This window comes from Aethalodelphis obliquidens, unplaced genomic scaffold (assembly GCF_003676395.1).
Source record: "Aethalodelphis obliquidens isolate GAN/ISIS:26980383/991018 unplaced genomic scaffold, ASM367639v1 scaffold14, whole genome shotgun sequence".
Classification (NCBI taxonomy): Eukaryota; Metazoa; Chordata; class Mammalia; order Artiodactyla; family Delphinidae; genus Aethalodelphis; species Aethalodelphis obliquidens.
The window spans coordinates 2,894,145-2,916,165 of record NW_020837958.1 but is presented as its reverse complement, the minus strand read 5'-3'; the positions used below and the strand labels follow the sequence as shown (position 1 = coordinate 2,916,165).

The following is a 22,021-nucleotide window of genomic DNA, read 5'->3' as shown; positions in this document are numbered from 1 at the left end:
AGGGCTGTGCTGACACCAGCTACCTGACTACAGTCGTGATATCTCTCATTCTACCTTCCTGGCTGTAGGAAACAGGAGGGCCTTAGTGGACCAGAAGTCATCCGTCATTAAACACAGCCCAACAGTGAAAAGAGAGCCTCCATCACCTCAGGGTCGATCCAGCAATTCTAGGTAATAAATGGCAGAGCTGTTGTAAAAGTTCTCAGATAGAGGTAGTGATCCTTGTACCAAACACTAGGGAGGGAAGCTCTCAGTGGGTAAATGAAATCCCTTCCCCTCCTGACGCAATCCCCATGCGGCAGGAATAGCTCATGGTGCTGAGCAGAGTGTACCATAGTGGTGGGTACTCGGGCAAACCAGGCCGTCTGCAGAGGTAGGGTTTGCAGTGGACTTGGATGTTTGGAGACGTGGCTTTGTGTTTTGCCCTTGGAGGCAAACATCTAATCTGGTGAAAGGGGGAGATGCTCTGCAAAGGAGCCAGTGACCACAGAAGTGGTATGTGGACCCTCCAGTGAGAACCAGCAGTTCCTGAAGGAGGTGGTGCACAGCGTGCTGGACGGCCAGGGAGTTGGCTGGCTCAACACGAAGAAGGTGCGACGGCTGCTGGAGAGCGAGCAGCTTAGAGTCTTTGTCCTGAGCAAGCTGAGCCGCACGGTGCAGTCAGAGGACGAGGCCCAGCAGGACATCATCCCAGATGTGGTCAGTGCTGGGGGTTGGGAGTTGGAATCAACTGGGAAGAGGGACATGGGCGCCAGAGGCAGTTGTCCCAACTCTTGCCCCTGGGTTATTGTTGCAGGAGATCGGTCGGAAGGTGTACAAGGGCATGTTAGACCTGCTCAAGTGCACGGTCCTCAGTCTGGAGCAGTCCTATGCCCACGCAGGTCTGGGTGGCATGGCCAGCATCTTTGCGCTTCTGGAGATCGCCCAGACCCACTACTATAGTAAAGGTAGGGATCGGACTAGCAAGGCAGCATGCTGTCCACGGCTCTCCCTCTCTTCTCTGAAAGAATGAACTCGGCCCCTTGATGAGTTTCCCAGTGTCAAGCTGCTTCCTGTTAGGCTTTGGGATTTTATTTTCTAGTGCGTGTATGTATGTAGTGGGTGTTTTTCTGTCACGGAAAAGAACGATGTCAGCTTTTCTTTCCTTGCACTTCTTCCCTTCCACATCCTCCTCTATCCTTGCTTCTCCCACCTCATTCCCACACCTTGACTCTCACTCACTGTCTCTTTTGACCTCTTCCTGTATTTGATCTTTTCCTCAGAACCAGACAAGCGGAAGAGAAGTCCAACAGAGAGTGTAAATACACCAATTGGCAAGGATCCTGGCCTGGCTTGGCGGGGGGACCCAAAGGCCATGGCACAGCTGAGAGTCCCCCAGCTGGGACCTCGGGCACCCAGTGCCTCAGGAAAGAGTCCCAAGGAACTGGACACCAGAAGTCTAAAGGAGGAGAACTTTGTAGCATCTATCGGTGTGTATTGTGTTGGGTGTGGCAGAGGAGTTCTGGCTTCTTAATGTCCCTCCCTCCTTTCAATTCATCCAGAATCCCGCCTTTCTCTTCCCCATGCTTTGCTCTGTAGACAGGAAAATAGGTTTGTGTCCTTTTCTAATGGCATTTCTTTATACTTCTCTATCCCTTATGCTTCATTTACAGCCACCCTCACCTACATCTTAGAGGAAGAATGGCAGTTTTGCTTAGAGGGCCGAGCGAGGCTTAGTGCAGGAGTCTGAGCTGTACTCCCCGTCCCTCTCTTTTATTTGCATCTGGATTTCTTCACATAATGGAGAGGCCACATGAGCTCCTGGAAGCTATAAGGAAGTTCATAGATGCATCTTTGGGCTATAAAATTGTGACTGTCTGGGTCTCTAAAGCCAGTTTTCCCCCATCCAACCATTATGCTGCCCTCAAATTTGCTCCTTTGGGGCATGTCCGGCAACCCCATTTCCCTGGGTTCTGGACTTGGAGGTACAGAGTTCTGAGTCAGCTTTTCTTTAAACATGTCCTTACTGGACTTGATTAGACCTTGCTTACGTTTGGTGTTTCTCCGTTCCCACTAAGGCAGAGCCTTGGTGAGCTCTCTGGGTGTCACCTCTGTTTGACTCACTCCCTGCCTGACCTTGAGTCATCTAGATTGTGTCTTGCTTTTTCGGGTTCTAGGTCCCTGGGCAATGTGCTTCTAGCCGGTGCCTCTTTGCCACATCCATTAGCAGTTGCCTTTTGCTCCCATAAATGGTAATGAGGAACCAGTTTCCTTCTTAGGAGAGCTGTGTTTCTCTAACCAGCAAAATATTGTCCTAGAGGCAGTCAACCATGCTTTTCTCCTACCTGTTGTGATGTTCTAGAAAATGTACTGACCTGCCAGTCTGGAGGTCTGGAGTTTTAGTCCTGTATCTGCCCCCAACTAGGAAAGTGACTTTGGGCAAATCATTTCCCCTTTCAGGGTCTCTATCACCTCATCTGGAAAACAAGGAGATTGCACTAAGTAGACTCTAAAGTTCTTCCAGGAAGAGAATTGCTATGATAGGTACTCTCTCTTCTTAACCCCTGCTAAGATGCTCTTCTTGATCACTTAGTGTTCTCTGTCACCTCTACCAGAAGCCTTTTTCCCGATGACTGGCTAAGATGGGTCTCTTGGTAGGGCAGGCACTGATGCTGAGGGTAAGTTGGGGGGTTTTGGTAGCAACAAGAAGGGATGCTAACTGCCTACCTTGAGTGGCCTCTCTCCAATCCAGTGAATCAAACAGGTTTGTGCTCATGCTTCTGAAACCCTTTGGCTGCTTGAGGTAATCATCTGTCTTATCTGGAATCTTTAAAATTTGCTGTTGCCTAGCTCACTTGGCAGAGGGCGTGCTGTGGTGGAAGTTTAAACTGGTCCTGAGCTACCTGATCTTGAGCAGGTGCTCCAGCCTCTTTGGGATCAGTTTCCTCCTGCCAGAATGAAGGAGCTTGATTAAAGGCTCTGCCAGCTCTAACATTCTGTGAGATTTTTACTGCCACGTGGAGGTTAGGATAGGAATTTAGTTCTTGACCTGGGGGGAAGGCGTTAGGTCTCTTGATTTTTTTTTAACCCCCCTCCCCCGCAATGAAGATCTCTTTTTATCTCTTGATTTGTAATCCTGTGCCTGAGACCGAATCATCTTGGGTGGGTGGGTTTCCATTTCGTCTGTCTGACCAGCCTCTGACTCTCTCTGTCTTTCTCTCCCGCTCACATTGCATCTGGGGTAGAATTGTGGAACAAGCACCAGGAAGTGAAAAAGCAAAAAGCTTTGGAAACACAGAGTAAGGAACAAATGCCCCCTCCTGTTCCCAAGTCTCCCATACCTGCCAACTCCCCAGGCCCAGTTGGGGCAGGCTCCGTTTGTCAGCCCCACCCCAAATTTGCTCTTGGGGGCGGGTATTTGGAATGAAAGCAGGTAGGTGGTATGTGACTCACAGGTATATGCTTGTAGGCTGCTTCTTGCCCCCTCCCCTTGTAGTAATCAGGCAGTAATCAGGGCATCTCCTGTGTAAAATCCCTCAGAGCTTGGTTCTCTATTGCTTCCGAGTTGGTGGGGAGAACGTTTGCCTATTTCAGTGCCCCTCATTGGCTGATGTCTCCCTCACCCCATGAGAAGGCCTGTGGGCACAGTTGGCAGGGATGGTTGCTGTCCCTCCGTGTTGAGTCTGTAGCTTCCCAGCTCTCTCTGGTGGCTTGCCTAGGCACGCTTTCTTGCCTTCTGTCATTCTGTCCTTCTGCCATACCATTGTGGGCGGGCGGGAAATATGGGGGTGGTTTTTTAATGTCAAACACAGAAGCTGCAGGGTGGGGGTAGGCAGCGTCCACTGAAACAGCTGGTGTTTTTTAATCTCACTGGGCTCTTCCTTTTCTAGCCCCTTTAGACATATTTGTTTGGGAAGCAGAGTGACCTGGGGACCCTTAAAGGGTCTTAGGCACGAGTGAAGCTCTCTGATTCTGAGTGCGGTGGAATGTGGTTCCGATGTTTGTTTGTGGAGCTTTTCTGCTTTAAGATGATTTGGTCAGAATTTTCTCAGGTTGAGAAAATGGCTGCAGAACCCCTTGAGACCAAGTTTAATTTTTCCTGCTTGGTTCTTAAGGCATCTGGGGACTTCGTCCAGTGCGGCCTGAGTGGGTGGCAGTCCCTGGAAAGGTGACTGGGACATGCTGAACTGGTCTGGGGCCAGGCTGTGCTGCTGTCCCACTCCCTTCGCCAGCCTGCCCCTAGCCTCTTGTACTGAGTAACACAAGTCTTCCCCTACTCAGGGCCTGAAGTAATCAAACCCACCTTTGACCTTGGTGAGACAGAGGAGAAAAAGTCCCAAGTCAGCGCAGACAGTGGTGTGAGCCTGACGTCTGGTCCCCAGGTTTGTGACAGCCTTGTTGAGGATTGCGAGCATTAAAAATTTGCTATCTGAGAATACTTCTTTAAGATCAAAACTGAACAAAATCACAGCATTGAAACAACATGAATATCCAGTCATAGGGGAATGATGAAATAAGTGTAATATATCCATGTAATAGAATATTAGTATCCACTAATGACTGTATTTTCAAAAATTTGGTGACATGGGAAAGTGTTTACAAAGCTATATACAGTGTGATTCAAATTTTATTTTTAAAACATACATAGAAAAGACAAAGGAAATATGCTAAAGACTTAACAGAGATTAACGTAGGTGGTAAGTTTATGGCTTATTTTTATTTCCTTATTCTTTCGTGTATTTTCTGTAGTGAGCATGTACTTCTTTAACATTCATTATTTTTCTCGCTCTGTAAGTCATATATATTTTATATTCAGGAGGAATGTTCATTTTTCATGACCTATCTAGGGATGACAATAGAAGGGTGGGGATGGAGAGAAGGAAGAAGATACAGTATTTCTTAGGGAAACTGAGACTAGATTGGACACCTCCTGAATGTGTCTGAGTCCGTGTGTCTTGTTTCAGAGGACTGATCCAGATTCTGTCCTTGGTGTGAGTCCAGCCGTTATGATCCGAAGCTCGAGTCAGGACTCCGAAGTTAGCACCGTGGTAGGGGAACACCACGCTGGCATCTTGGTGGGTGGGGTGTGGGTCCCCCTTTGGAGAAGGGGGCTGCTCTCTCTTTTGGGGGCTGTCCTTAGTCTCAGGTCAGGTTGGGTCTCTTGGTGGAGATGTCTACCTGTCACAGGTCTTTCTTTGTGGGATCAGACCCTGAGATTTCACCCAGGGCTTCTCCTCATCTTGTAAAGAAGGTACTTCCAGAGGCTGTCTGACACACCTTTGCAGTTGGATACTTTTTTTATGGTAGCAGAGAGCTCTAGCAGCTTGGCATTTCTGGGACACATCCTGGGGAATATCCCTTACCACCTTTTTTTCCTTTCCAGGTGAGTAATAGCTCTGGAGAGACCCTTGGAGCGGACAGTGACCTGAGCAGCAATGCAGGTGATGGACCAGGCGGTGAGGGCGGCACCCACTTGGCAGGCTCTAGAGGCACGTTGTCTGATAGTGAAATTGAAACCAACTCTGCCACCAGTGCCATCTTTGTAAGTTTGTTTACTAACAAAAGAAGACCATTTTTTCAGTGGGATGGGGATGGGTTAGAAAAGGATGAAAAGTTAGGAGGCAATTAGAAGGAAAAGAGGAAGGAAGGAATGGATAACCTTCATATATTTGACTTTAAAGAAAATGTCTCTTAAGTTAGCTTTTTTCAGAGTCATTTGACTCCGTGATCTGGGGCTTTTAGAACCTTCTCCTGAATCATTGATGAGTTAGGGCTTCCTGCCCAGTCAGATAAGGGCTTCGACTCCTATGTGGCAGTAACCCCCGTGTTTAAAATAAGCAAAGTGATGCCTTTATAGCAATGTCAGGGCAGTTGCAGCTCTCATTTTGTACCAGTCTACCTATTTTTATGGACTAGTCTAGTTTTATTCTGGTCACTGCTTTATTTATATAGCACCTTAAAATAGCATTTCATTTTAGTATATTCCTTTATTTCATGTAGTATGTTTGAAGCTTTCCTTCATTAATAAACATCTATTAAGTGACTTACTAAATGCCAGATTCTGTACTAAAGAAACAAGCATGATAAGGCATGATTCCCATTTTCAAGAAGTTTGCAATTCAGTATATTGCTACAACTAATCTCTTCTGCCAGGTGAGGGAAACAAAGCCTTAGGAAGAAAAGATCTTGCCCTAGGTTATACAATAAGCCAGTGATCAGTTGGAATTAAATGAATTCTTTTTAGTCCTTGCCTTTAGACCCACTGCCCTTCAGTGCATACAGGCCTCTTTAGGCAGCTTTAAGGGTTCTGATACACTCACCACTTGGTTAGGCAGAGTTGAGAATGGATATTCTCTACACGAACTCATAGGTTCTTCTCTTTGGTCTGTGGGGAGAATGGAAGATGAAATTGAAATGAAATAAATTATTTAACACTGGTGATCATTCCCACCGCCAGGGCCTTCTGTATACATGTTTCTAATAGAGCAAGTGACATCCCAAGGTGGAGGTAGGGGATAGGATTGAGAGTCAGCAGAGCCATTCAAGCTAATGGACCTTAACTCTCCCTGAATCTAAACAGACCCTTTTAATTAAGAGTATTTTATTATTATTATTTTAATACATTTATTGATTTTATTTATTTATTTTTGACTGAGTCGGGTCTTCATTGCTACGCGCGGGCTTCCTCTAGCTGCGGTGAGCAGGAGCTACTCTTGTTGCGGTGCGCGGGCTTCTCATTGTGGTGGCTTCTCTTGTTGCAGAGCACGGGCTCTAGGCACGTGGGCTTCAGTAGTTGTGACACGCAGGCTCAGTAGTTGTGGCTCATGGGCTCTAGAGTGCAGGCTCCATAGTTGTGGCGCATGGGTTTAGTTGCTCCACGGCATGTGGGATCCTCCCAGACCAGGGATTGAACCCGTGTCGCCTGCATTGGCAGGCGGATTCTCAACTGCTGTGCCACCAGGGAAGCCCCAAGAGTATTTTAAATCCTCCTAGTGTGCTTCCATTTTGGAGGTTAAGATAGATGTTATGGAGTAGCAGTCTCGCAAGAAGCCATTCAGCTGTGTGCTACCTTTCCTGGCACCTTCCTGGGACAAATTCTTACTTTTCCTGTACTTCTGGGCAAGGCTCTTTGTGCAGTTGAGTTGCTGAGAGCAGTTACCTAAATTTCTTGGCTGAAAAAGGGCTATTTTGGTAAGAAATTTAATTATCTTAAATTAATTAACCATATCTTAATATGGTTCATTGAACAAAGTCTTGTGCTGTGAACCAGGAAGCTGGCATTTGGACACACTAATTAGGTATTGCCTAATGATAACCTTTGTTCAGTGGCTTCTCTGCTTATGCTGTTGCATGTGTTGTGAAGCAGGCATGAAAACTACCTCTCACCCAGCCGAAGATCTTTTTTGAATGAATAGAAAGTCTAATATTGCAGAAGTGGTAGATGAAGTTAGTGGTATTTCTATGTGGGAAGATATTTCTAAGAGATGGTAGAAGAGAAGACTTAACATTTATCAAATACCAACCATGTGCCAGGCACTATTAAGTGATGTATATGTATTTTCTCATATTAAATGAGAATAGTCCTTTCGGGTAGGTATTATAACCTTCCTTTTACAGGTGAGGAAAATGACTCTCAGAGAAGCTAAGCGTTGTACCTAAGATCACACAGCTAGTAAGAGTCAGGGATCTGAACGTTGCTCAGTCTAGACTTCAAACCCAGTGTTCTTTTCACGGCATCACGCTGCTACAGAGAATTTGCCTAATTTTTTTTTTTTTTTTTTGAAGAGGAAAGAGTCTTACAGAGACTAAAGGGTAAAGGTAAGTAGAAATGAAAACTTGCTTGCATGTTTTGGGAGGCAGTAACAGAAAGCAGGATTATCAGATTGACTTCTGATGGAGGCAAGCAGAGTAGCAAAGGCAGGGCTACTGGAATATATGTGACTAATGATGGTGCCTAGTGTGTGTGAGCCTCTTAATGAGCTGCTTGGTTTCCTTTGCCCCTATTCATTGTTCCCTCTGGCAGCTGACCTGTTGCCTCTTCTCTCTAGGGTAAAGCCCACAGCTTGAAGCCAAGTGTAAAGGAGAAGCTGGTGGGCAGCCCAGTTCGCTTTTCTGAAGATGTAAGCCAGCGAGTCTATCTCTACGAGGGACTCCTAGGTGAGAAATAGACTGCGAAGGCCACTTGCACTGGAAGGAAGCTGGACTCAGCCCGGGAAGAGGGTGGCACTGAACAAGTAGCTGCTTGGCTTTTTGCTGATCTCGGTGCTGACGTTAGAGGACATTTTTATATCTGAAGCAAGCGACTTACTGGGGAAAAAACAGTGGGTGAAAACTAGAAGAGACTGAAGTTTGGTATTAACCAACAGCCTCTGTCTTTCTGTCTTCTTTTACTTTCTTGCTACCATGGTCCTTCCTGCTCACAAATCGGCAGGAAGGGACAAAGGATCGATGTGGGACCAGTTAGAGGATGCCGCTATGGAGACCTTTTCTATAAGTAACCACCTTTCTTTGTGTGCTGTTCATCCCTCCTCCTCGGGAGGGATTGGGCCTCACTTGGAGGCAGCTGGGGCTGGTGGCAGGAATGTTAGATCTGGGGTGAAGAGCCTCGTGTTTCCTTTGCCCTGGAATTTGTAATGACTTCCTTTTTTCTAGAATTTACTCTGTTTTAGTTCAGCAGCCATATTCTTTATATGTTATATAAGCCCCTAAAAAACCTCTCTTCCACACAGGCAAAGAGCGTTCTACTTTATGGGACCAAATGCAGTTCTGGGAAGATGCATTCTTAGATGCTGTGATGTTGGAGAGAGAAGGGATGGGTATGGACCAGGGTCCCCAGGAAATGATAGACAGGTATGAGGCTTAGAAACCCTTGGGAAAATGCAAATTCAGCCTCTTCCCAGTTATGTGTTCTCCCACCTGGGGGCTGACTTGTCCTGGTCTCCTGCTCAGGTACCTGTCCCTAGGAGAACATGACCGGAAGCGCCTAGAGGATGATGAAGATCGTTTGCTGGCCACGCTCTTGCACAACCTCATCTCCTACATGCTGCTGATGAAGGTAATGTCTATTTTGCTTACGCCCAGCTACTGCTGATAGTGGAGGGCAAGGCTTGTTCCTGTTGCCTAAATCTTGGGGCAGTTGGGAAGCAGTCAGAGCATCCTGTTGGGGCTCTCTTCTTCATTGAAAGTCTGAGGCCTCTCTGCAGCTCACACATGATCCATTTATCTGAAGCTGCCAGGCTGTTGTGCTAAGGAATGTTGTAAAGGTGATTGATGATTGCATGCCACTTGTTCTGAATTCTAAATGGGCTTCCTTTGCTGAATAGTTTTAGGATGCCTGTAGAACTCCCTACAGAATACAGTGGAAAAAAATTTTTTTTTACATAGTAGGCTCTGAAACTTGAGAAAGAATGCCCAGAATTTACTTTTCAGCATTAGTCCTTTATCATATAGACTTTGCCATAGATGTAAAAAGAGCTACTCATTGAAAAAGCAATGGTAGGTTCTAGTTTGACTTGGTTATACTTGGTTTTTACAGCTGTGGGAGAACTGTGTTACCAAATAGAAGAGTCCTGTTCTGAAAGGGACTTGGTGGGTAGAAGAGAGTTGTTTTGAGAATGAGCTCCTGGGTTTCTCCTCCTCCTGTTCTCCCAGCCTCTCTACATGTGAAGGGAATAGTTGATCAAATGCAGAGAATACCCTGCAGGCACTCTTGGTTTGTTTCCTTTTCTGTTTAAGGGTCTCTTGAACTCCAGGGGTACCAGTTAAACTCTGGTTGGGAAAGGGTGGTGATCTTTAACCCTAAGATGGTGTCTTGGTGACAACTGAGTGCAGAACATTGCTACTCTTAAGTCTTACTGCCTAAGAATCACACTCTGAGGAGCCCCAGGGGTTTTTAGAGGTGAATGTTATGGTATTGGTTGGGGGGTTAGGGAGGATGTGTCCCCGTGAGTCCCCGTCCACTTAAACCAGAACTTCTCTAAGAGCCACTTTTCTGCAGAAGCCACCTGGAGACAGAACCAGGGTTTTTCTTCTCAGACTGTTGGCAGAACACACAGTTGAATGTTTTATCCTCAGTGATGTGGTCTTTTAGAATTCTACTTTTCTCAGGAGGAAAGATATTAAGATCCTGTTTTGGCTTTTCAGGTAAATAAGAATGATATCCGGAAGAAGGTGAGGCGCCTGATGGGAAAGTCGCATATTGGGCTTGTGTACAGCCAGCAAATCAACGAAGTGCTTGACCAGCTGGCAAACCTGGTGAGCACACCTGGGCCGTCCTTTAGGCTCCCTTCCATTGCGCTAGGCAGCCTCGCAGGCGTGGGCCTCATGGCCTAAGGCAGAGGCTTCCGCGTAGGTCATTTCTTGGCTCGTATGTTTTCAAAATCCCTAGTTCTGAAAACAGGGCTTTGACTCTAGATGAGGCTTTTGCCCTTCTGTTCTGTGATAGGATTCTCTGCACTAAAACCATCCCGGTGCAGCCATTTCAACGTTTGTGTGGTCTGTGGACCCCTGTGGATCCACAAGGTGAATACTGTTTTCACGATAATACTAAGATGTTGTTTGCCTTCTTTACTGGGTTGACATTTGCACTAAGGGTGCAAATGCAATGGTGGGTAAAACCACTGGTGCCTTAACACGGTGAAGATGGTGGCACCAAACTGTACTGGTGTCCCCACCTCCACACACTCTCAGTTAAAAACAAAACAAAAAGCCAGTTTCACTTGTGAATGTCCTTGATGATGCAGTTAAAATCATCAGTTTTATTCAATCTGATCAGTGATTATACATCTTCTTAGTATTCTATGTGACAAAACGAGAAATATACATAAAGCATATTGCTGCAAATGAAAATATGATTGTTTCGAGGAAAGGGAATTTGTGACGCTTTGAATTCCAAGGTGAACTGACAGCTTTGCAGCCAGTCATGGGACATCATTTTTACTTGAAAGAATGACTAACATTACTGTTATTTGGAGTTGGGTATTTGGCAAACTTCTTGTGCATGAAGCTTCCCAATATTTAAAGACTTTTCCAGTGAGATTGATGATGAATGTGATTTTTTGATATTGTGTAATGAAATGCATCAACATTTGGAAGAGCTGCATAACTGGGCGAACCAGTATTTTCCAGATGACTGATGTGTGATGTTACAAATTCAACTGTGGATAAAAGATCCACTCCAAGTGTAACGCAGACAAATGGATTTTAATGTAACAAAGGACAAAGTGTTCATTGATGTGTTTTCAGATTACACACTGCTACTAACTTTAAGAAACTTCTTGAGGTTCTGGTATAGCATCAAAGAAGAATGTGCATATTTATCTGGAAAACCTAGTAAAATACTCCTCCCTTTTCCAGATACGTATCTGTGAGGTCAGATTTTCTTTAATATACCTCAACCAAAGCAACTTGTCACAGCAGATTGAATGTAGAAGCAGATATGAGAATACAGCTATTTTTCATTAAGCCAAACATTAAAGAGATTTGCAAAAAATGTAAAATAGTGCCACTCACCACATTTTTTTTGTTGTTCTGGAAGATACGATGATTTAAAAAGTATATGTTATTTATGTTATCATGTAATGGATTTATTAATGAATTATTAATTCCTTTTAAATGAATTAATAAACATTTAAATTTTTTCAGTTTTAATTTCTAGTGTGGTAAATACCTATAAGTAAAACTTACAAAGACATAAGTTCTTGGGGCGTCAGCAATAAAGTTAAAATGGATAGGAGTCCTGAGACCAGGAAGTTTGAGAACACATCCATGGCAGCCAGTGGCCAGCAGATGGCGCCGCTCTAAGGAAGCTGATAAGAATTGAATTGCTGAATGAGGGATTCTTGGCCCAGAGGGCCGTGGGAGAGGGATGTTTGGCTGTCCCTAAAGGATCTCTCTTTCCTCAGAATGGACGAGATCTCTCTATCCGGTCCAGTGGCAGCCGGCACATGAAGAAGCAGACATTTGTGGTACATGCGGGGACAGACACAAATGGAGATATCTTTTTCATGGAGGTAGGTGCTGGTTCATGCTAGGGGCCCAAAGCAATATTTGAGAGTCACAAGGAACTCCTAGAACTGATGCCAGAATATTTTTCCCCACTTATCTCATTCATCTTCATGATCCATTTATCATTAAATTGTTAGGCTCTTATGCAAATAAATTAATATAATAGATGATTCCCTATCTTTTCTTTTATTTTTTAATTTTAATTTATTTTTGGCTGTGTTGGGTCTTCGTTGCTGCGCGCGGGCTTTCTCTAGTTGCAGTGAGTGGGGTCTATTCTTTGTTGCTGTGTGCAGGCTTCTCATTGCCGTGGCTTCTCTTGTTGTGGCTCGCGGGCTCTAGAGCGCAGGCTCAGTAGTTATGGCTCACGGGCTTAGTTGCTCTGCGGCATGTGGGATCTTCCCAGACCAGGGCTCAAACCCGTGTCTCCTGCATTGGCAGGTGGATTCTTAACCACTGTGCTACCAGGGAAGTCCATCCCTATCATTTCTTTTATATATAGATTGCATAGATGACATAGTCACATTGTCCATAAGTCAGAACAACATAGAATGGTATACACTGGCAAGTCTTGCTCTCATTCTTATCCCCTTCCACTCAGTTTCCCATCCACCTCACCCCTTCCTCTTGGAGGTAACCACTTTTATTTATAACCACTTTGTATCTTCCAGTGGTTTTCTATGCAGACACAATAAAATATGAGCTTAAGTTCTTATTTTTCTACTCTTTTACCTAAAGGTAGCACATAATATCTACTGATCTGTACCTTTTTTTTTTTCATTAAACTTAGCCTGGAGATCTTCTGTATCACTACAAAAAGAGCTTTCTCATTCTTTTTACAGCTGTATAGTGTTCCACCGTGTGACTGTACCATAGTTTATGTACCCAGTCAGCATTTACGTACCCTTGATTTTCTTCCAAATTTTTGCTGTTGCCAGTAGCACGACTCTGGGTGATGCTGTGCCTGCTTCATTTCCCACATGTACAGGTTTATCCAAGAATTTCCACAAGTGGAATTGCTGGGTCAAAGGGAAAATGCATTTATAATTATGGTTGATATGACTCTAAAGTATCTCTTAACGTATAATAGTTTCTCTCCCACGTTGCCATTTATTTTGTTGAAGAAATGTGCCCTATTACATTTTAGATTTTTTGCTGATTGCATCTCCTTAGTGTTGTTTAACATGTTTCTCTGTCACTTGTATTTGTACAAGCTAGTAATTCAATCTAGAGATTTGGTCAGTTTCAGATTCAGGATTTTGGCAAGAAGAGGTGGTGCTGTATACTTCCTGTCGCCTCATATGGTTGGCTCTGTCCTAATGATCAACGGGTTCACATGTGGGCAACCTGACCTATCCACTGCAAACTTCCTCATTAGTTTTCTGATTTAGCTTATGGTATTTTTTTTAATATTTATTTATTTATTTGGCTGCTCCCGGTCTTTGTTGAGGCATGTGGGATCTTCACTGAGGCATGCGGGATCTTAGTTGCAACATGTGGGATCTAGTTCCCTGATCAGGGATCAAACCCGGGCCCCCTGCATTGGGAGCACAGAGTCTTAACCATTGGACCACAAGGAAAGTCCCTAGCTTATGGTATTTTTCACCATGCAGGATTTTTAAACTTTTTTTGTAGTTAAATTAATCAGTCATTTCTTTTGTGGCTTCTGGATTTTGAGTCATAGTTAGAAAAACCCTTTCTTAATCCAGTATTGTAAAGGAAATTGGCATGTTTTCTTCATTTCTGTGTTTTTAATTCTCAAATGGATCTCTTTCTAAGTAATTTTAGGGACCAAGTACTGCTCCTCTATAAAGTAGTGAAATTAGCTAATATTCTGCTGCCTTTTGGCTTAGTTGAATTTGATTTTCACATTCACAGCTTTTTGAAGTGGTAGTTTGTCAAACGTAGGGTGGGATTTCTCCTCTGAGGCAGAAACATACATGATGATGTAGCTGAGAAGGGAGTCATTTTCATATCACCTTGAAGTGTTAGACTTTGGCTAGGTGCCTATCAGAACTGAGGGCTACTTAGGGCATCTGCACCACAGTAAATTTCTCCAGAGGATTCCTTGAAGTATAGGATTCTCTCTCACCACTGTTACAGGGAGCCTCATACGAGGGCCCTGGAGCATGGGGTGGGTCCATCATCTCATAGATGCTCCCCCTTGTACTGCAAAGCGAGGGTACCTTGCTCATTCCATCAGTGCCTGGCTACTGTGATCTATCAGATTTAGCTGTTCTCAGCACAGCCTACTGGTTGCATGAGTAGTTGGATAGCAATTTGCAAAGACTTTAAAAAATCATCTTTATTGCCTTTTATTTTAATTACAAAAGTAATAGAGTATATGCCGTAAAAGTTTCAAACCATATAGAAGTAAAAATAAAGTAAAAAGTAAAAATTTTCCTTTACTTCCTTCCCGTGCCATGTCTCAGAGGTAACCACCGTTAAAGAATTCGGCATGAATCCTTTCAGATTTAAAAAAATGCATATTTGTATAAATATAGCTTATATGGAATTTTGTTTCAGTGTTTATACAAGTGATATCAAACTACAAATATTGTTAATAATTTGGCTTTTTTCACTTAATGTATCGCAGGCATACCTATAATATGTCTACATATTATAGAAATCTGTCTCTATTGTTTTTAATGGATGCTTAACCATGAGGTGTTATATGGAAGTGTCATTATTTAACTGGTCCCTCCCACTTTTTTTTTTAAACAACGCTTCACTGACTATCCTTGAACATAAATCCTTGCACACTCCCTTGAGAATTTCTATAGGATAGGTTCTTAGTGTGAAATTTCTGGGTCAAGCTTATATACATTTACGGTTTTGATAGATTTTGCCAAATTGCCTTCCCAAAGACTGTGCCAGTTTACACCTCTACCAGCAGCATAGGCAGGTATGACACATTGTTACCATCGTCTCTCTAGCCTAGAAATCATATGTTCTTCTAAACACCTGTCCCTCTCCTTTCCATCGTGTTCTTAGAGGGTTATGGAAAGTGGAGTGGTATTCTCCATTTTCCACATGGAGAGAACCACAGAGTTCAACTGGGGCTAGAATCCAAGTTTCTAATTCCTACTCAGCTACGTTGGCCCTTTTCTTCCTAAAGCTTTTGAGCCCCAGTAAAGTCTTAGATGGTAGATTAAAACTGGTAATCTTGTATATTCCTCATTCATGCACCTAATTTTTATGGGGCGCATATCATAGCCAGGCACTCGTTTGCTGGGTTTGGGGTTACATCAGTGAATAAGGGAGACATAGTTTCTGTTGCCCTAACAGGGTTGACAAGCCATTGGGGAAGTCAGATAATTAAACACCCAGTGTCATAAAATATAATGAGCATTGCGAGAAGATGTTCAGGGGGCAGGTGTTATGGGAATACATAGCAGAGGGTCTGGGAGTCATGGGCAACCTTCAGAAGTGACCTTTGAGCTTAGACTTGAAGAAGAGTAGGACTTGATGGCTGGAGTCGGGGAGGGGAAGTGTGTTCCAGGGGTATTTGGGGTAGAATGGTGGGACTTGATGGAAGGAGTCTTGCATCACTCCTTCATTTCTGGCCTGGGCAGCAGGGGGAGACGGTGATGCCCTTTACTGAAATAGGGAACTTAGAAGGAGGAGCTGCCCAGGAGGAGATGTGGAGTTCAGATTTGGACATGATGAGTTTGAAGTGCTGCCAGTGAGACATCCAGATAGAGAGAGGTCAGGACTCAGGAAGACAGGTCTCATGTGGAGAAAGATGTGAGAATCATCAATGTGGTCATAATAATTATTATTATATTTCTTATATTATAGTTGTATTGTTGTTATAGCAGCTAACTCCAGGGTACATTCTATGTGCCTGGCTTTATTCTAAGAATTCTTGTAAACATTTATTTAATTAACTAATTTATTTATTTTTTGGCTGGCATTGGGTCTTCGTTGCTGCGTGCAGGCTTTCTCTAGTTGCGGCGAGCGGGGGCTACTCTTCATTGCAGTGTGCGTGCTTCTCATTGCAGTGGCTTCTCTTGTGGAGCACGGGGCTGTAGGTGCATGGGCTTCAGTACTTGTGGCATGGGGGTTCAGTAGTTGTGGTTTGCGGGCTCTAGAGCTCAGGCTCAGTAGTTGTGGTGCACGGGCTTAGTTGCTCCACGGCATGTGGGATCTTCTCGGACCAGGGTTCGAACCCATGGCCCTTGCATTGGCAGGTGGATTCTTAACCACTGCACCACCCCACCAGGGAAGTCCGATTCTAAGAATTTTATGCACATTAACTTATTTAATCTTCACAGTAACTCCATGAAGTTATTACTATCCCCATCTTACACACGAGGAAATATAGACAGAGATTAACTTGCTTAAGGTGACACAGCTAAGTAAGGAGACAGCCTTAAATCTAAATCCAGGTAGTCTGATCTTAGACCTGTGCTCTTACCCATCGTGCTATAATGTCTCCACCATAACTGAAGGCATACGAACAGGTATGTCCACCTGAGGGAGAATGTTGAGCAAGAAGAGGACGTGGAGAACTTTGCCTTTTAGTTTATATCATCCTGTGCAGTATAATTTTTTTTTTTTGCAATAAGCCATGTCCGTGTGTCACTTGTGTAATTAATTTTTGAAAAGATTTATGCAGAACTAGAGCCGAGCCAGGATTAGAAAATGTGTTGGTTCCATTTTTTTTCTCCTTGGTTAAGTCTGCCCTAATCCCCTGCCTTTGTGCTTGTCCATAGCGATGATTCCTAAGGTTGTAAGGTGGAGGCGTAAGATATCCTCTGCGTACTTTAAGTCCAGAACACGCAAGAAGTAATGAACACTGACTGAAGTGAAGTGAGCCTCCTTCCTTGCCCACAAGTTCCTTTCAACGGCTCCTCCTCTGTCGGTAAACCTTCTAGTGGACGATGTGTCCAGCAGTTCAGTGTTTGTGTCTCCACGTAAGAAAGACTGAGCATAAGACAGAAAACCTGACCTTGGGGATGCTCCTAGGACCAGTTGTCCCATCTTTCCCCGTGGGGAGCAGCGTGCACTGTGGCCTGGGGTGGGAAGAGACCAGGGCCACCGACTGCCCCGTGTGCCTCTGCAGGTGTGTGACGACTGCGTGGTGCTGCGTAGTAACATCGGGACAGTGTACGAGCGCTGGTGGTATGAGAAGCTCATCAACATGACCTACTGTCCCAAGACCAAGGTGCTATGCCTGTGGCGTAGAAACGGCTCTGAGACCCAGCTCAACAAATTCTATACTAAGAAGGTACCCGTGAACTCTGTGTGCGTTGGGGGTTGGGCGTTGAGGGAAAGTGCGGAGCTCCTGCAGGGAAGTTAACGTTGCAGAATCCACGCTGGAGCCCCACTTTGGCCTCTGGCTGTGGCGCGGAACACGTAACGCTGTCTCCGAGGTCCTGGCATCGGCCCAGGCCTCCAGCAGCCATTCTAGAGTAGAGGGTGGGGAGCCTGGAGAGCTTGTATGACAGGACAGCTCTCCCCACTGTGCCGCAGTGTCGGGAGCTGTACTACTGCGTGAAGGACAGCATGGAGCGTGCTGCCGCCCGACAGCAGAGCATCAAACCTGGTGAGCGGAGGACGGCTCCCTGGGCACGTGCCTTCTGTTGGTTTTCATCCGTCCTGAGCGGTGGGGGCCTGAGGAGGAGGTCAGGCGGCGGGGCTCCCCACCTTCCAGTTAGCTGACGACCTCCTCCCTCGCCACAGGGCCGGAGCTGGGTGGCGAGTTCCCTGTGCAGGACATGAAGACTGGCGAGGGTGGCTTGCTGCAGGTCACCCTAGAAGGGATCAATCTCAAGTTCATGCACAACCAGGTAGGTGCAAGTGGCAGCATGAGGCTTCCCAGCCCCGGTGTTCCATCTGCAGTAGGATCAGTGTCCAGGTCCCCAGTGCTTCCCCAGTGAGCGTGAGAGAGGCCTCCGGGGCTAGTGAGAGAATTGGAGCAGCTGGATCGGAGAGAACAATCGGAGGGGAGGGCGCAGTGACACTGGCAACCACCCGGAAGGTGCGGCAGGGAGCCTGTGCCGGGGAGGAGGGGAGAGAGAGGGAGCCATGGTGGCCCGGCTGCCCCTGCCCATTACTCAGCACAGTGTGAGTGGGAGCGTCTCACCTGGCCCTTCTTCGCACAGTGTCCGCCTTCCCTTATCCCAGGGTGTGCTTTTGCTTGGTGGTTTTGCTTTGAGAGTCTATACCGGCTGGTCCCCTCGCGTGTTTCTGGTGCGCGTGAAGCGCGGCGCGTGCGCGCGTGTGTGTGTGTGTGTGGCTGGCTTGTGTCTGTCCCATCTGGAGTGTGTGTGTTTATTTGCCTTTTTTTTCCTGCCGATTCTTCTTCCTATTCTCTTCCTTCCTCTGAACGTCCCCACTCTGTCCCCAGCTCCACAGGCCCCACTCCCCTTCTTTTGACTGGGGAGCCCTTCAGGACCCATCTTGCCCTCATTGTGACCCCACCGTAGGAGCTGACTGTTTTTTCTCTTGGTTCTAACACAGCATTACTTTTTCTCTCAGCGGACATTCCTTAAGCTAATCCCTTTCTGAGGCCAGCGCGTCATCCCAGGTCCGCTCCCTGTCCTGAGTCTTCACACAAGTGCCTTCCCTCCCCCTCCCCTGATGTCCTGGTTCGTCTCCTTGAGGCCCTGAGCCAGACGCGAATGTGCGAAGCACCACGGCCCCTGGCCAGGCAGCAGACACTCAGGGGCGGTGAACATCTGGACTCTGGGGCTTCCTCCTACCACTTGCCATTTTAGTTCTCCTTCTTTCAGGAATCCAGCTGGGCAACTTGGTGTGATGGGAGACAGCTGCCCAGGCTTCCTGGCAGTATACTTGCAGTAGTATATTTACTATTAGTCACAGTAATACATTAAATAGTATACTTAATAAGACCTTAGGGTCCACCCAAAGAGGGGTTGACTTAAGTACTTTTCTAGACCATGAAGGTGCCAGCACTTCTCGGGGACCAGGCTTCTGACTGCACTTTAGGGCTGTGGCCTCCCCTGATGCCTCACCTTCTGAAGAAGAGATCTCATTAAATGACACCCAGATGCCCTCTTCCCGCTTGGTACACCCCCTTTGGACTGACCTACCGTCTAACCGTTACAAAGTATGTACAAGCTGGTCTGTAGTTTAAGGCTTTGCCCCAGAAGAGAGATCCTGAAGAGAGAGAGAAAGTCAAACCCTGACTGATGATGAGATAATGGCCTTGGGGTCTGTCTTCTACCACATAACAGTCAGCTGGAGTTGAGGAAGCATTGGACCCCCGGTGGAGTTCTGCAGTGTGGGGTGACAGATGGGAAAAGCATGGTCTTTGGAGTCAGGACGTACTTGGATTTGGAGCCCAGCCTCGTCATCCATGGGCAAATAAACCTCCTGATCCACAGTGTCCTCATCTGTAAAACGAGGGTGATACTATATCCTGCGCCACGTAGACGTAAGGACAAACAAGTAGTATTTGTAGAACTCCTAGCAGGTGCTCACAAGTGGTTGCTGTTAGTACTACCAATCACCACATACTCTTGGGAGAGCCTGAATCCTGTTTCAAGGAAGATGCCAACACCTCCCTCCCAAGGACAGTCTGAGGGGAGCTTTGCGCCCGTGCCAGCCCTCTGCGCCGGAGGAGGATGCATGGAAGGGTAGAGAGCTGATGGGCTGAGGGGGGGCCCCTGGGGCACAGTGTCCTACAAGCACTGCCCTGGGCAGAGGGTGTGGGCAGGCAGCCCAGGCCAGTAGAGGGGCCTTTGCGTTGGCTTTGACGGTTAAAACTAACACCTTCCTTTCTCTCCCATGCTTTCTCCTCCGGCCAGGAGCGGAAGGTACATGCCCTTTCTGCCGTCTTTGCTTCTTAGCGCTTTTGAGTTGTGTGTGTGTGTATTCTTCCATCCTCCCTGTGGGAAATAGGTTTTCTGTGTGGGTGGGGCTATAGCTGGGAGAGTGGGCTTTGCGGGGCAGTGGGGGAGCCTCTGGGCCTTACCCCCTCCCTCCCTCCCTCCCTCCCTCTCTTGCAGGTTTTCATAGAGCTGAATCACATTAAAAAGTGCAATACAGTTCGAGGCGTCTTTGTCCTGGAGGAATTTGGTAATTACACTATTTTGCTCTTAGGTCTGGACTCACATGGCAGTAACTCAAACCTCGGAGCTCCAGAGGAGGGACTAGAGACAGAGAAGAAGAGCCTCTGCAGAGAGGTCAGGAGAAGCAGGAGTGATAGGGAGGAAGAGGGAGTCCTGACCTGAGAGAAGGGAGGAGAAGGGAAAGCTAGTCGGTCGGTGGCTGCCTGAGAGTGGCCCGAAGAGCAGTGACTTAGACGCCGGGCTTAGAGATGAGCGCTGGTAGTGAAGAGGCTCCTCGAAGCAGCGCCACCTTCCCTTGTTTGGCCAGCTGGTGGGGCAGAGCAGACGAGCCATTCCCTAGCTCTGCTGTGTTCATGTCGCCTGCCTCGGTCCCTCTAGCAGCCCAGTGCTCTGTCCAGCCACCCTGGGGCCACGCCAGGGTCCATCGAGCCTCTGGGCTGCAGGAGGGCGTGCGGCGGTGCAGGCAGGCTCACTCTAGGGGGCAGGCGAGCCTAGTGGCCTCAGAGGCAGAGGGCAGTGGTAGCTGGAAGCCGGGAGCTAGGCTCCCCCCCCAGCCAAGCGCTGACTGAGTGGTGTCTGGGTTCTCACCCCGGGGCTTTGAGTTCCTGCTGTGTTTGTGCTTCATTCTTTCGTGCCCCTCATCGCTGCTATGAAAACCTTCGTTCTCCAGCAGGTAAAGTGACCTCGCCGTGCTGCCTCTCCCCAGGCCCCTGCCTTGGGCCCTGCGGTGGGTGGGCAGGCTCCCTTCGCCCAAGCCAGCTGCTCGCATCACCAACTTGTCTCCTCCCTTCTCTCCCCACCCTCTTCCTTCCCAACCTCGTCCACCCTCGCGCTGGCTCATTGGTTCCGAGTTTTCTCCCGTGTGCTCCTTTCTCTCTTCTGCCAGAGAGACGTTTGGGGGAGTCTTCCAACTCAGGAGAAGGACCTGGGCTCATTGCTCTACCTTTGATGAGTTTATTCCCTGTTAACCCTGGGGCCCCCTGAATTCTACCTCCCAGGGTCAGAAGAAGGTGTGGCCAACTCTCACCCTACCTTTTCTGGCCCCCAGGGGATGCCATGCCCCTGCTCCCCGTCTCCAGGGGCCATGATGATGGCTGAGGCTGGGGGACCTTACTCCTTCCTCTGGCCAAGCAGAACCCCTGCATGGCTGGGGCCGGGGTGACTCTTAGGCTCGCATTCCGGGCTGTGGACACGTGTGTATTTTGCCTGACGCTCCCTGTCACCTCCTTCCCCGGGTGCTGTACTCACCTGTCTCTTCTGCTCGGTGTGTCTGCTCCAGAGCCCTCTGACGCTCTCCCTCACACAGGCAGGCCTGGGCCTCTCCTGCCATCAGGGAAGGAAACTTCCGAGTCTGGTGGGTTTAGTATCATGCCATTTCTTCATCCAGCCTCAGGACCCTCAGTGCAGGGGCTGGGAGTACAGGGAACGTGTTTAACTTGACCAGAGCATGGGGCTGGCGACAGGGGTGAGTTCTCGGGTGTCTCAGCAAGGTGAGGCACAGGCTAGAGGCAGTGCTTTCCTCCCAGCCAAAACCTGGGAATGTCAGCTGTGGTCCTCGGGCCCTGGATGGTAGCAGCGACCAGGCTGGTGAGAGACTAGCCTGCTCCTGTGCTGGGGCTCTCAAAGTCGGTAGAGTCGTGGCCATGGAGCCAGGAGCCACTGCAGACCTCAGATGTCAGGCTGAGGAGTCGGGACCAGTGTCCTCTCACCCGGCCGGGGCTGAGTGAGGCCCACAGGGGAAGGGGACCCTGGTGCCGGGCGCTGCCGCCTGGGGGAGCGTGGCGCTATTGCTCTTAGTTTTGAACCTTCTGTTTTGTCTCTTGCCCGTCCGGTTTTAGTTCCTGAAATTAAAGAAGTGGTGAGCCACAAGTACAAGACACCAATGGTGAGTGTGCCGACAGGCCGGTCTGCGAAGGGCTCCCGGGGGCGTGCCAGCAGGAGTGGGGTGGGCTGCTGAGAGCACAGGGCGAGGGGCAGTTACGAATGGTTGAGAAGAG

At 47.4% G+C, this 22,021-nt stretch overlaps 1 protein-coding gene across 20 annotated transcripts in view; it reads left to right on the top strand.

The window, feature by feature from the left end:
* The window catches only part of MADD (MAP kinase activating death domain), a 40,125-nt gene that overhangs the window by 16,791 nt on the left and 1,313 nt on the right, over window positions 1-22,021 (top strand). For 4 of the 20 annotated variants that reach the window (XM_027114772.1, XM_027114770.1, XM_027114766.1 and 1 more), the window contains 17 exons: window positions 69-171; window positions 513-699; window positions 797-947; window positions 1,263-1,469; window positions 4,261-4,361; window positions 4,944-5,027; window positions 5,363-5,521; window positions 8,028-8,136; window positions 8,709-8,829; window positions 8,929-9,034; window positions 10,123-10,233; window positions 11,883-11,990; window positions 17,051-17,215; window positions 17,461-17,533; window positions 17,671-17,777; window positions 19,962-20,031; window positions 21,863-21,909. In XM_027114772.1, coding sequence (XP_026970573.1) covers window positions 69-171; window positions 513-699; window positions 797-947; window positions 1,263-1,469; window positions 4,261-4,361; window positions 4,944-5,027; window positions 5,363-5,521; window positions 8,028-8,136; window positions 8,709-8,829; window positions 8,929-9,034; window positions 10,123-10,233; window positions 11,883-11,990; window positions 17,051-17,215; window positions 17,461-17,533; window positions 17,671-17,777; window positions 19,962-20,031; window positions 21,863-21,909 — 2,009 coding nt within the window. Of the gene's footprint in view, window positions 1-68; window positions 172-512; window positions 700-796; window positions 948-1,262; window positions 1,470-3,224; window positions 3,279-4,260; window positions 4,362-4,943; window positions 5,028-5,362; window positions 5,522-8,027; window positions 8,137-8,708; window positions 8,830-8,928; window positions 9,035-10,122; window positions 10,234-11,882; window positions 11,991-17,050; window positions 17,216-17,460; window positions 17,534-17,670; window positions 17,778-19,961; window positions 21,910-22,021 lie in introns of those variants that run through there. The other 16 variants (XM_027114776.1, XM_027114761.1, XM_027114774.1 and 13 more) reach the window with 12 other exon arrangements.